The sequence below is a fragment of the Alosa sapidissima genome, chromosome 1, assembly GCF_018492685.1.
Source record: "Alosa sapidissima isolate fAloSap1 chromosome 1, fAloSap1.pri, whole genome shotgun sequence".
Taxonomy (NCBI): Eukaryota; Metazoa; Chordata; class Actinopteri; order Clupeiformes; family Clupeidae; genus Alosa; species Alosa sapidissima.
The window spans coordinates 26,865,690-26,880,170 of NC_055957.1; the positions used below are offsets into that span (position 1 = coordinate 26,865,690).

Below are 14,481 nucleotides of genomic sequence, written 5' to 3' on the forward strand. Positions count from 1 at the left end.
GAGCCTCGTCGATGAGTGACCGCAAAGACAGTGGAGGGGAGAAGAGGGCCAATGACTAAAGCTCTTCCGTCACAGACGACAGCTGTTGTTATGATAGAAGGTGAAGCAGGTCCAGGATTAGAAATCATGAGCGTATGGAATGAACCCTCTTTCAGATGAGAAGATTTGGATTTGGACAAAACCTAAAAAAAGTCATAATCACTGAAAAAAAACATCAGTGCAGACTAGTCTAGGCAATGAGATCAAACAGATCACGACTGTTAAATAGAATAATGACATTTTATTGATTTTTTTTTTTTTTTTTACAAAAATACAAAGAATTTATCTCTATACAAATAAATATATTTGAAACTTCACAACAAATGGATAATGCACATGGTTCACAGAGGTTCAACCTTTGCAAAAACAGGCATTCTGAATAATTTAATCAAGCCAAGAAAGGTATGATGTCACTGGGCCACAGCCTAGTGACCCACACCTCACACACTCAGCAAGTCTGACACAGCGTCCCCATACATTCAGCACATCTGCCCCGACAATCACACTTCATGACAGTCCATGAGTGCAGAAGAAGACCGGAGAGCTCCTGAACAGCTCTGTAGAATGACCCTGACCTGGCTGTGATCTCGATCCGTTTTGGACACAAGGGCCAGATGCTGTGCGGGTGAACAGGGCAGCGGAGCCTCCCTCGGCCCGGCACCACCAACTGGCCTCTGCAGTGACCGACGTGCCAGAAATAACCAGGATGTGTCCATGAGAGCCGCTGATTCTGAGTCCAATGCACCCCTGGCGCAGTCTCTCCCCAGCTTCCCATTGAAGCGCGGGTCATCAGGCACACATGGTCACGGGAAAGGCACTGGAAAGCCAAGCCGAGCTTTACCCGTCAACCAGGGAATGAAGAAATGTACACTCTCAAACCATTAAATAGCCCATTCATCCGTCAGAACCAGGGAATGAAGAAATGTACACTCTCAAACCATTAAATAGCCCATTCATCCGTCAGAACAAGCAGTGCAACGCAAGTCTGTGCAATGCTGCAAAGAGTGTCCAAGACTGTCGTCTCACTGTGGAAGGCTAGTTGAAAACAGCTTCCCCACAGAGGAAGCTGGTTCTTTAAATTAGTGTGTGTGTGTGTGTGTGTTTATGTGTGTGTGTGTGTGTGTGTGTGTGTGTGTGTGTGTGTGTGTGTTTGTGTGTTTGTTTGTTTGTTTGTGTGTGTGTGTGTGTCAAATCAAGATATTTCATATCTCACCATGTGCTGAATCAGCAAGTTCTCATGCACCCCAAACACACACACAGACCCAAAAGCACAGAATGCATTTCAACTCTCGAGGTAATCTCTTGTGTCTCTACGTTTTGAGAGCGTCGAGGGCCAGTGCGATGATCCGTGGCATGCTGCGGTAGAATGACTCGTTCTCTAGCCCCACCAGACTGTAAAAGGTCAAAGGTCGTCCACCCACTGTGGCTCTGACCCGAGCCTCGTACAGTCCCCTCTCATTCTTGGAGGTGAGGTCAACCAGCACCTGAAATACCCCACATTGACAAGGCTTAGAATACTGCTGACTGAACCTGTGTGGTACAATCTGAATACTGTGGCAACTGTCTGTTAACTGTAGTATCTGTTATTTGTAGGTCTTTCTCTGTGACAGGCACCTAACGCATCCAATAGATGTGACTCATCCAAATTTATAGATGTGATTCATCCAAATGTATAGCTGTGACTCATCAAAAGGTATAAATGTGACTCATCTAAAGATATAGATGTGACTCATCCAAATGTATAGCTGTGCCATGTGCTACAGTCCTCACCTCCTGGAAATTCATGTTGAGATTCTTGGAAGGGATGCTCAGCACCCAGCCATACGTCTCCTTGGTGACCGTGACGTGCTGGACTGTTTCAGCTACCCCAGGGCACGCTGCCAACACACACAACAGTACAGATACCCCGTCATCAATTACAGTTCATCACCTGGATACAGGGTATCAAGGACAAGTCAAGGTTACCACTGTATCACTGTTGTGTGTAAAAAGCAAGTGATACCTTTATCATTTGTCCCTGGTGTTTGTCTCTTGTGTAGACCTCTTCTTCTTCTGTGGTTTCTCTCTGAAAAAGATTTGGATGGCATCAGTATTTCAAATGACAAACTTTGTGATTCAGTCATTATCCAGTCAATATGTATAAGACTAATCCAAAGGAGACATGGCCTGAATTTGTGAGGTGTCACAAACAACCAGTTCTGTCTCAGTTCATTATTGTTTCTAAACGTGGTCAATCACACCAAGTCTCCTAAAGAGTTCTCACCTGTTGTTGGAGAGGCAGGGGGCTGGGTGAAGGCACTTCGCGTCAAGTCCAAACTCAATCCTTCCTGTCCTGCTCTGGGCTGTGATGGCATCAGGCCAGAAGAGGGCAGTGCTGAGCCTCCACTGTTCTCCTGGGCCTCCACATGCTCCTGCTCTGGGCTGCCAGACTCGGCCTCTCTGGGCACGGAGGAGGCCACCATTGGAGAGCTTGGGGTTGGAAAGGATGGCAGGCCTCCTGCTAGCTGCTCCATGATCCCTGTGATGGGTGGGGTTGGAGGGGGCTGCTTAGCGGCAGGTGTGGAGGAGGTGGAGGTCTCTTCTTGAGAGGTCAGCGGCGGGCGTCTGCCGGTGTCGTCCTCGAAGAAGCGTCTGTCCAGCTTGGGGATGGTGGGAATGACCCGGGAGTCCAGTTTGGAGCGCAGGAGTGAGATCATGGCACGGTACTCCCCGTCCAGCGAGTGGAGAGCAGGCTCTTCCGTCTGAAAATGATCACCATAGAAACAGATTTAACCCGTGTCCTTTGACCCAACTGAATAGCAACAGTACTCCTTGACAGTGCACTAAACACTATTGTGTGTTAGTATAGTGCATTATGATGAAGGAGTGGAGAATATGGATGCTGTCTCAAATCGATCACAAGAAAACCGTTTCCTCGGACATAACACTTTGTGTGCATCACATTAGGAGTTCATTACAAGCTTTAGTCATGCACAAAAGGGTGTTATGATGGTGTCTTAATCAGAAAAGGTATTAATAGGAGTGTTCTGTTTCTGTTCTGTGGAGAAATGAGGTGAAATGGACGGTTCTCTAACCGCTTCTCGCTAACCGAAATATACAACACAACTACCTCTTTTTTTTTTATATATATGTCCTATATTTCTATTTTGATACATAGATGTTCTATATTTCAGTCTTGCACTTTAATTTAATGTTTATTGTCTATGGCTATGTCCATAGTATGTCTATGTCTGTATTTAAAGCATGTCTATGTCTGCATGGGAAAGTAAGAAACGAAATTTCAATTCTTTGTATGACCAGTGCATGTAAAGAAATTGACAATAAAAGCCGACTTGACTTGACTTGACTTGACTTGACTTCTCTCACCTGTGAGAAGAGACCCTCCTCCCTCTGCAGTCTCCTGGTTGCATGCGCCTCAGCCATTGGCTCCAGATCATCAGCGATGGTACTGAGGTAGTTAGCCCAGTCCTCCACTAGGGGGCCGACTGTCTCAAAGAGTGGCGGGGCATGAAGTCCTGGGTCAGCCGGGGAAACCGTGCCAACTATCTGTTCTTTTGAAAAAAGAAATACCCCTTTTAAACAAAACACTACCAGCTCAAGCAACTGAGTGACAGAGTGTAACTGTATGCAGAGTAGAACCATCAACATTTTGCCTTAAGGTAACAGCAACCAGGCTGACAGTAAAAGATGTGATACCGTTGAACAAGAGCAGTGTGAATCATGAACTGCTTTGTTTACATATTGATGTCCTGCATCCTAATATCACGCTAGCAGTAGAATATAGCTTACGTAATATAGTTGACAGCTTTTCACCATGCAAAGGCAACACAAGGTGAGTCAGCAGTCAATCAGCAGCATAGCTATTAGCTAGTGCTTTGCCTTTAGATTATCTTATCTTATCCTACTCCAGTTATTATTACATGGACTTATAATGTGTCCATTTAATAATGTGTGTGGGGGTGCGTGTGTGTGTATGCATGTGTATGTGTGTGAATGTGCATGTGTGTGTGTGTGTGTGTGTGCACGTGTTTGTGTGTGTGTGTGTGTGTGTGTGTGTGTGTGTCTGTGTATTCGTATGTGTGTGCATGTGCACGTGTGTGTGTGCGCATGCGTGCGTGTGTGTCTGTGCGTGAGCAGCCGTACCTGCTGGGGCCTGGCGGCGGTGGCGGATGGTGAGAGTGGAGCTGTAGATGTGCTCCACCAGCTGAGGCAGTGTCTGGGTGAAGAAGGTCAGGTCCACCTTATCCCGGATGTAGTCCTCTGCCCGCTGCAACAAGTCCAGCAGCGTCTGCAGGAATGACTTGAGCTCTGTGTGGAGAGAGAGAGAGAGAGAGAGGGAGAGGGAGAGGAAGAGAAGAAGAGAGGGAGTGAGGACAGGGGAAAGAACACAACTGTGTTAGGTAAACAGGTCTGAACGAGTGTGATATAATAAGATATTATATATATCCATAAAAAAATCCAAATTAGGAGTTGACTCAGATTTGTGTGAATTTATCGTATTGTCCAGGCTCTGTATTTCTGTTGAATATCCAATGCAGAATTCAATAGTGTGTAACACAGGTTACTGTGTTACTGAGTTCTGGATGGGGACCGTTTGTGCTTAGGAATGTGAATAATAGGCACCCAAATTGTAAACGATGAACAGACACAGGAAACTAGAGCTCAGTGGAGTGGACACTCACGGCACTTTTTGAAGCGGCTCAGGCACTTGTCGTGCGCCAGCTGGCTGCAGGCGTGTGGGCTGAGGCCGGGCGGGCAGGAGAGGGCGTAGTAGCGGCACACCGAGGGCAGCTCTGGGCTCGGCTGCTCCTCCGCCAATTCCGACGTCTTCAGCAGCTCGGGGCACGTGGGCTCCCTGCTACCGAACGACTCTGAAATAGCACGCGCACACACGCGCACGCAACGTTAGCACAGCATAAGGATGCGGAGTTCACTCGCTGCACATACATACTGCTATCATTAAGAATCTCCTCCACAGTGAGGAGACATGAAGCACACTGCAGTGTCAGACGGCTCGGCCGTCGACTCTGAACACTCACTCTGTATCTCAGCAAGGATCCAGTCAGAGAAGGCGGTGACTCGGGTGTAGACCCCCGGCTTGCCCTTCTCCCCACAGCCATCCCCCCACGAGGTGATCCCATAGAGCTGGAACCGCCCCGACATCCGGTCCTGGTAGATCAGGGGACCCCCAGAGTCTCCCTGCACCAAAAAAAGGGCACATTACCTTATTGTCATCAAGACGTTTATAGCAGAAAAACATCCTTAGAATACATTATTTATACTGCATCTGCAATTAATATTAACCATATCAAATCATTGACTCATCAATCATTCTACCTGTAATTAAAGATTGCAAAAATGTCTGGAGTGATGTGACTCGTCAGATGTGATCATTAGATTATTATTGGAAACGTTAGGTCTTGAGAAGAGGACATTATGTAAATGTTCTCATTAGAGCCATTAGATCTTTAGGTCTTGAGAAGAGAACATTATGTAAATGTTCTCATTAGAGCCATTAGATCTTTAGCTCATTGCCCACCTGGCAAGAGTCGATGCCTCCAGAGAGGTAGCCGGCACAGAACATGGTGTTGGTGACCAGCTCCTTCCCCAGCGACGTCTTACAGGTGCTCTGGGGAAGCAGAGGCACCTTCGCCTCCATCACTATATCAGCAGAGGGACCATCTGCACACAGAGATGGAGAGATAGAGAAAGGAAGAGAGAAAGACAACAAGAGAAGGCAGAATAAGAGAGAGGAAAGAACAGAGGGGGAAGAGGAGAAAATTAGAAATGGTCATTTTCCCGTTCTAGACTTACTCCTCATTGGAAAATGGTAATTTGTCGCGTTCTATTCCTGTTTGCTTTTGATTTATGTAAAGCACTTTCAAGGACCCCTGTGTATGAAATGTGCTATATAAATAAAGTTGACTTGACTTGACTGGTCATCTGGTCACTAAACTACAGTAAATTGATGATCACCGCTATGGCGTCAAACGTCCTATTGATATACTGTACTCGACATTCCAAAGTCATGGAAGATGTGTTGCCTCAACTGTTCTCCCTGCTCTGCCTACCTTCGAAGAGGGATCCCCAGCCGGCCACCAGGCAGGGCGTGCCCACCGGCGGCTCCATGTCGGAGGGCAGGCAGACGGGAGTCAGCCTCTCAGACAGCAGCACCGGCGAGCTCAGCTCCACCAGAGCAATGTCGTTATTAAATGTCTTTGGGTTGAACTGCAGACAGCACATCAATCAAACAATCAGTCAAATATCATTTCATTGTAAAACACTACATAAGAGTTACTGTAAGTGTCAAACACGAGATCTTTAAACAGTTAAGAAAACATAAACACAACTTCATTGTAAAAATGGCAAAATACTACATTGGAGCTACCGTAAGTGCCATGATTCTGTTGTTTTGAATTAACAAGGTAAACAGGGTGCGCAAATGAATACCTTTGGGTGAGTGATGATGCGATTGACCTTCATCACTTGTTCTTCCGGGTCGGACTTTGTGATGTCAAACTCGCCCACCACAGCCGTCCAGTAGCGCTCACTGCGACTCCTAGAGATCAGAAGTTATGACATCAGTGCTACACAGTGATCCAGCACAGTAATCTGAATTCATCTGAAGCTTCATACCAATACAAATACTTTATTAGCAAAGCATTTAATCCGGTTTCAATGCATTTATCTACAGTATATCACACCATATTAAGCCCAGAGTTTAAACCTACACCAGCTTACGCATCATGAAGAACTTCCTTTTTTACCATGAAATCATATCAAAATCCTAAGCATGACTACAGTTTATTTAATTTAAATGAGAATATTTGACTTCATAAAATCTCACTTCTGACTACAACCAACCCATTGCCTTATTTTAGCCACTTATTTGAGCTGTTTTAGTCCCTTGGAGGAGAGCTCTTACCCAGCAAAGCAGTGGGCAGCGGTCACCACCCAGGAGCTGTCGACCAGCACCCCCCCACACATGAGGGCTCCATCCAGCTGCAGGTTGACCAACCAGGGCCAGCTGCCAGGGGAGGCCGGGGAGCCCCCCACGATCCGGGAGCGTGGCTGCGTCAAGTTCTGGACAACGGAAACGCGCTGCCCACACACCGCTACAGAGGATGGAGAGGGAGAGGAGAGAGAGCGAGCGAGAGAAAGAGGGGAGGGGGGGAGGGTGTGGAGGGAGGGAGAGAAAGAGAGAAAGAGAGAGAGATGTCAGAAACACTGACAAATGACTGGTGCAGAGACTGGACAGTAAAGCTGGGGATTTAAGTGGAATGCAGATGCATTTTATCTGACATCAAATCAAAACCAAAATCATGACAAAACCAAGGACTGTAAAAACGGCCTCTATGTGGTGTGATGGTGGAACATCATTCAGCACTAGTCCGAACCCACTGCTGTTCAAACAGAATCAACAAATTACTCCCCAAAGTAGCACTTCAGCCTTCACTGACATTTCTTGACTATTACTGTACACAACATGTGTATCAGTTGAAGGCTGAAGCTACTGCGCAACCATGTGACCGATTGATTTATTTGAATGCTTCTCTCAGTCTCTCACTCTCTCTCTCTCTCTCTCTCTCTCTCTCTCTCTCTCTCTCTCTCTCTCTCTCTGTCTCTCTCTCTCACTCACTCTGTGACTTTGTACAGTATGTGTGCGACCCTGCGCACGGTGTGTCCCCTCACCCTGGGTCCTGGTCTGGGTGGCGGGCTCCAGGTTCTGCATGGTGCTGAGCAGGCTGCACTGGAGCACACGGGCACTGCAGCTCTCGCCCATGATGCGCACGCAGCTCTCCTTGCCCAGCTCGGAGGGCGGGCACCGCCGCCGGTAGTAGCCGCAGGCCTGGCTCAGTGCCCAGCTGCGCTCGGACTCGCTGGTCAGCTTCTGTGCCCGTGCCACCAGCTCGCAGCTGGGCTCTGCCGCCGTCTCCGACTCGGAGGAAGCTGCAGGGACCAGACAGGACGTGATGTCAGAGGGCATAGCAGCTAGAGCAGGAAGATGATCAGATTTACACTCCTGTATGCATATATTCAAATACCTTTTTAGCCTTACAATGCAGACTATTATAGGACTACTTCTGGGCATAGAAGGATGCATGCAAATGTGTCATAGTCATGGTTTGCTTCCTACAGTGATTCTTTACATGTGAAGCCATACAGTGCATGCATGCAGATACAGTATGGCAGTTTGTGCTGCTGTGTTGAATGCATGGGTCTGTAGGTGCTCTTACAGCAAGGGCCTGAGCGCTGTCCGCAGTCCTGAAAGAGGCAGGGTACGCAGCCACGGCAACCAGCTTCAGCCCGACTACGCTCCGACATGGCCCTCTCCAGCGCAGACAGAGCACTCGTCAGAGCTGCCTCCAGCACCACCGTGCCGCGGTCTGACAGAGCTACCACACGGCCAGAGAAAAGGACATGTAGAGAGAGAGAGAGCAACATAGAGAAAAAAAATGTTAGACTAAACGTTCGATTTTTCCCTATTTGCAACAGCTAATAGTCTAACTCAAAATATTGCTTCTGAACAATGGGTCAACATTAGAGTACATAATAGAGACAACATTAGAGTAGATGGCATAACAACCAGTGAGTGTGGGAAAGTCCTGTCTCGCTGTGTGCCTGTGTGTGTGTGTTGTTCACCCTGCTCTTTGAGTGTATTTTGTTTTAATTTGCCGCCACAGCGGAGAGCGAGCTCACGCTCAGAGCGCTGGTGAGGACGCCAGCGGCTCGCTTCAAACATGCCGGCAGCCCCCCCCCCCTCCCCCCAACCCCACGCCACAGGCTGAGCCGCTCCGAACCCCTAACGACTACAAAGCTGATTGAGGCTTAATTAGAGAGGGCCAGGCCACAGCCCCGGCGAACTGCAGCCAGCGGAAGAACACTCAGCTCCGCTCGGCCCTGTGACACCCCCCCTGCGACACCGCTACGGTCCAGAGGAATGTCCCTCACTCTCCTCACGGCACCGCCACATTATTACTGACCTAAGCAAAAATCGTAGCTGAGCGCCCTTTTGCGTCATCGTCCACCATGAGCACTCTCGTTTGGTGTGCATGCCTGTTCAGTCTCATTGTTGATTTGCCAAATGCCTGCTGAGTTCACAATTCAGTTTTGCATCACAGAGGGTTTGTAATTGCAGATCTGCCATTTGCATATTGAAATAACATTCAAATATTCCAAATAACGACCTGACATAATCCGAGAACTCTGGCCCAACTGAGCAGAATGCAATGATAACTTCAGGATGAGGGCAGCATTCTTTATACTTGTTGCATGGGAAAACACCTGTTGATTAACTTCAAATAACATAACCAATAGTATGACCTTGTGAGCAACAAGACAGGCCTCTATTTTAAAGATGAATGCATTGCCATCACTCACTCTGTCTTGGTACAAGACTTGTCACTTCCTACTGAATGGTTCTCTCTCCAACAGATGCACATGTCCCTTTTAATCTATGGTAGGCTGCAAGATAACCAGATACACATGCAAATACCATAGACTGTAACTGCATGGATATGGAGGAAGATTAGCCCATTACAAAGGTTTAAAATTCAAGCTGGCATAAATGCAGTGATAAACCAGAGTCAATCCACTGGCCTTCTAGAGGTTGGTTTGGTTATGGAGATGGACATAGCCTTGACACCAGCAAATCTCCAGACTCATGCACAGCAGTTGCATGCTGCCTACGCTGCAATTGAGCCAGGGTCCAGTATAGTTCCAGGGGGCAACTCTAGAAACAGCCTCTAGCCAAGACCCTCCAGCCCAACCCTCCAGCCTCTACCCAAGATCCTCCAGCTCCACCTATGCTCCTGACCCCCTGCATGAACCACAGCATTCTGTGTGCAGCCCACGGGCAGCAGTGTCCACGGAGTCTTACCTTTGAGTGCACTCTGTGGCATCCTGTAGACCTCTCTGGCAGCCGGCGCGGCACAGCTGCGGTCCAGCAGCATCAGCAGCAGCCCCAGAAGCAGCAGCATCCCGCATCCACGACCACCTCACGGAAAACGGACAAGGATGCAGTCGCAGCAACGCAGCGCAAACACAAGCCTGAGGGGCTCAGAAAACACAGCACAGACAAGACACAGAGGAGTACAGCCTCCACGTGTCTGACCAGATCTCTAGAGAGAGAGATGGAGAGAGAGAAAGGCCAACGGCAGGGTAGCTTCTCCACAAGGCTCCTAGACGTCTGCCTGGAAGGGGCTGTCGTTATGTGTGGCTGACCGGGTGAATATCTATCTCCCACTTCCTCAGTTACCTCAACTTAGCCTGCCACACTACGAAACAGAGCATCTGCCTACAAGTTTACTTAGAGGAACAATAGGTGTGTTGAGCGGCATTGGGTATATATAGAGAGCGTCCCAACAAGGGAGGGGAGACCAGGCCTAGAGGGGTGGGGGCAGTGGGAGGTCTCAGGAGGAGGGATGCTCCCGCGGCCAATACACAAACAGCTGAATTCATTAAGACAGGGAGAGCAAATGGAGTGGCACTTGCCAAGGCTGGAAATGAAAAAGAGGTTTGGTTTTGTGAAGGGAGGGGAATAACAGAGAGACAGAGAGAGCGAGAGAGAGAGTGAGAGAGAGAGAGGAGGGGGCTGGGAGGTAAACGGAGGAGGGGTGGGTTGTTTGAATTCATTAATGTTGCAGAGAGAGTGAGTGGGAGAGAGAAGTTGTGGAGAAGATACTTCTAACCACACTATACTAATTACAGATATTGACACATGCAGTCTGTTACGGCATTGCTTGTCAGAAACAAGCAGAAAGTGAGCTGAGAAGTGCAAAACGAAAAAAAAGTGCAAAACTGTGTGTATGTTTATGTGTGTGAGAGAGAATGCATGAAGTGAGAGTGAGAGAGAGAGGGAGGGAGAGAGAGGGGGAGGGAGGGAGGGAGGGAGAGTGATACAGAGCGTCTGCCGTTCAGTGGCGAGCTGAAAGGGGGCATTGTATTCCCTGTCCCTCAGAGCATCGCCACTTCAAAGCCAGCCTCAGCGATCACAGCCTCGCCGCCCCTATTGATCCCTTTCACGCTTTCATCCCCTCCATTAAAATATTGTTTATTCATATCTCTTTCTCAACTCATCTCACTTTTGGCTGGGCAAATGTATTACACTAAGGAACTCCAGCAGCGTGTCTCAGGGAAAAAACATAATAATAATAATAACAATAACAAAACGTCCCATTCGCCGAATGAAGATACTGTTCTGGAATGATATTTCGAGGAAGCTGTTTACGGCTGAAATTTCTTGGAATGATCAAGAACATTCATTTTGCATTGAAGTCATTTACTTTAGTGTTCAAGGTCCCTGATTGACTTGAGAGAGCCGTGCTTCATCCTTCTAAATAATGCACCAAGCTGCAGGTCTAGACTAGCACTAGATGTTTTCTGAACCCCCATAACCCTGAGACAGAGCCATCTGAGGGGTGCTACACACAGCTGAAAGCCTCGTCCATGATCCTTGACACTCGGCCTGTTCAATTAGTGATGCCTCTGTGTTTTTCTGCTGCGTTTAGTATTGTTGTCATTGTTCTAATTAAGTCTCGGTGCAGATGCCCTAGTTCTTGAGAACATCTGATCTCCACTGGGCCGTATGTGCATCAACGACTCAGACAAACATGGGGACGGTCACAGCAAACTTTAACTTTCATTTCATAACTGGTTTTGTTAAGACTTCATTTTCATCATCTGTAAACATGCAAAAAGTCAATTCTAATAAATACAGCTTTGGATTAACCCTGACAAAGTATTCTTTCGGATGGCTGGAAAGGAAATAAAAAAGTAGTTCATTTTCGATTTCATGGGGTGTAACCAGGGGTGAAATTAAACTTATGTTGGTATATTAAACACCAAACACACAAGTACTGCAAAACACTTCTTTTGCAGTAAACAAAGGTTTTAAATGTAGCTGCTTATTCCATTTCAAAGAAAATGTTTTTTTATTTTTTATCATGTATTAAATATACATGTCCATGTCTTTTAAAATGGACACCTCAAGCGTAGCCAATGGGGATGTAGAAAAGCAGTGCTCAGTTGTTGTTGTATACAGCCTGCCCTATACCAAATAACTGTTTACATTTTTCACTTGGCAGACACTTTTATCCAAAGTGAGGAGACCATTCTTTCACAGAAACATAAGGGTATTTGTGGACGTTTTTGGGAGGTAACCAGATACGCCATGCTGTTGGAGGTTCAAACAAACGCTGCATCGCCATTGAGATATTACCATTGAGTAGTAAGGAGCTGGTTCAAGGGTTATAAATGTATTTTGTCGTGTTTAGTTGTATAATGAAAGCACAGCTTTTATAGCCATCCATGTGTGTTCACTTCTGGCTCCTTGGCTATCAATTTGGTAACTATAAAGGAGTTGCCACTGCATCTGTCAAAACTAGTACTAGAGGATAGGAGTGCCTACATATTAAGTACTAGTCAGGTATGGTAGGAGAAGTGGTAGAAGAGGAGGAAGAGGAGGAAGAGGAGGAGAGAGAGGGAAGTGGAGAGGAAAGAGGTAGACAAGGGAGACTAGATAAGTGGTTGTGATTGGTTCCTGGATTTTTTGGTGATTTATAAAATTGTTGAGTGTCTAGGCGGATCTGCCCGAATGAATTTCAATGCATTGTCTTGTTCCCAGACAAAACGTTTAACATAACAATAAATAATAAAGTTTTAGGGTGTAAGATTGGTGCATGAATTCAGGAGCTAATCATGGGTATAATCAAGCTATTACATACCAACACATAAAAAAAAGTTTACATCAATGAACTCCAGATATCTATTAACATTTCAACCGGCAGAAGCTTTTACTTCTATCTGAGGTCCAACACAAACCAAACCACAGCTGAGCTGAGCTACAGTAAGGCTCACTAATTGTTCTGGTGCATCTGCAGCATAACGTATCAAGGTGTGAAGTCACTCTCTATCCTTGACTCAACTCCAACCAAACTGCCACTGTGCTTCTGAAAGCAGAGTAGATGGAGAGGTGGAAGCACCAAAAAGACAGTTTCTTTTGAGGTGGTGTAGGAGGTGCAGATGAATGAGGGAAGCATGGTTATTCTTAGTCATTATTAGGACCTTCTGTTTCCTAGTGTTCCTACATCACTCCAACAAACATGGCAAGGACAAGCCGTGATGGACGTGACTGATGATCACTGTCTAGAGTATCCCCAACACACACACACACACACACACACACACACACACACACACACACACACACACACACACACACACAAAATCAGCCTATGAATACTGATGGCCCTTCAGAAGACGCAAATTGGAGTCATCCTCAAGCCAACTAAGCGGCTGAGTGATGAAGAGGTCTCCCAGCAGCATGGGGACACTTTCAAAGGACGCCGCCCGCTCCACCTCCATCAGGCCCCCACAGTGCTGACGGAGGAATTCACATTGCCAACATACGTGTCAGGGTGGGGAGAGGAGTGGGGGTGGGGGTGGTCGGGGAACACTGTGAGTGGCCAACTTTTTTCTGCCGCGTCAAAGAGAAGGGTCTGCTTTGAAAGTGGGCGGCATGTTACAGAGAGAGAGAGAGGGTGAGAGCCGAAAGGAGAGGAACACCAGGAGACCGAGTGAGAGAAAGAAAGAACGAGAGAGGAAGAGAGGATGAGGGAGGGAGAGAGGGAGGGAGAACGGAAAGAGGAACACAGAGTCAGGAGAACCTTCCTCTCCTCCCCTTTTGGACGATCACAACAGAGCCGCGAGCCGCCCTGTGTTCCAGGCCCCTACATGCACTAGCGGGGCACAATGGCAGTGGGGATCTGTAAGCCAACTCAGGCAGAGAGTGAGCACGCTTTCATCCCTCCGCTCCCTTTGATGTCCTTTGATTACTCTGCCCTCAGCTCGCTCCTCTCTTTCTCTCTCTCTGTCTATCCCTCTGTCTATCTCTCTCTCTCTCTCTCTTTCTCTGTCTCACTCTCTCTTTCTCTGACCCTGGCCCACCACAACGGGTCTCCCCCTCTCCCTCTCTCTCTTTTTCTCTCCCTTCTCTCTATACAGCTCGCTCAGAGGCACTCCAGACCCAGGATGCTGATCACAGCATAAAAAAGGAATGAATGGGTGTGTGTCAGAGAGAGAGAGAGAGAGAGAGAGCAAGAGAGAAAGAGTGAGAGAGAGAGGGAAAGACAGAGAGATGGAGAGAGAGAGACAGGGCAACTGGACAGAGTGAAAAAAAAAAAAACAAGAGAAGATGCTAGCACATGGCAGTCCTTTAAGCTCTCCGTGGGCTTCAGAAGTAAATAAACAGCAACACCTCAAACAACGTGCACAGACACAGCCTCACACAGATGGATGACATAAGACAAGTTTTACTACAGTAACAAAGAAATAGATGAGTGATAAACTTAAGCTCTAATAAAATGTTTTTATGCAACACATGGAGGAAGTGCAAACCTCAGACCTCCCTACACCACCAGGTGAAAATCAGCAGGTGTTAAT

General features: G+C 47.3%; 1 protein-coding gene across 1 annotated transcript; it reads right to left on the minus strand.

Annotated features, from left to right (window-relative positions):
* Positions 1-288: 288 nt before the first annotated feature.
* Positions 289-12,527, minus strand: prss56 (serine protease 56). The gene is made up of 15 exons (XM_042105657.1): positions 9,920-12,527; positions 8,277-8,435; positions 7,732-7,989; positions 6,965-7,154; positions 6,490-6,598; positions 6,111-6,267; positions 5,579-5,721; positions 5,079-5,238; positions 4,722-4,910; positions 4,183-4,347; positions 3,406-3,590; positions 2,303-2,780; positions 2,042-2,104; positions 1,810-1,916; positions 289-1,523 (listed from the first exon to the last, which is right to left on the minus strand). The coding sequence occupies exons 1-15, from the start codon at positions 10,017-10,019 to the stop codon at positions 1,350-1,352; spliced, it is 2,637 nt and encodes an 878-aa protein (XP_041961591.1). The 5' UTR covers positions 10,020-12,527; the 3' UTR covers positions 289-1,349.
* Positions 12,528-14,481: the final 1,954 nt, after the last annotated feature.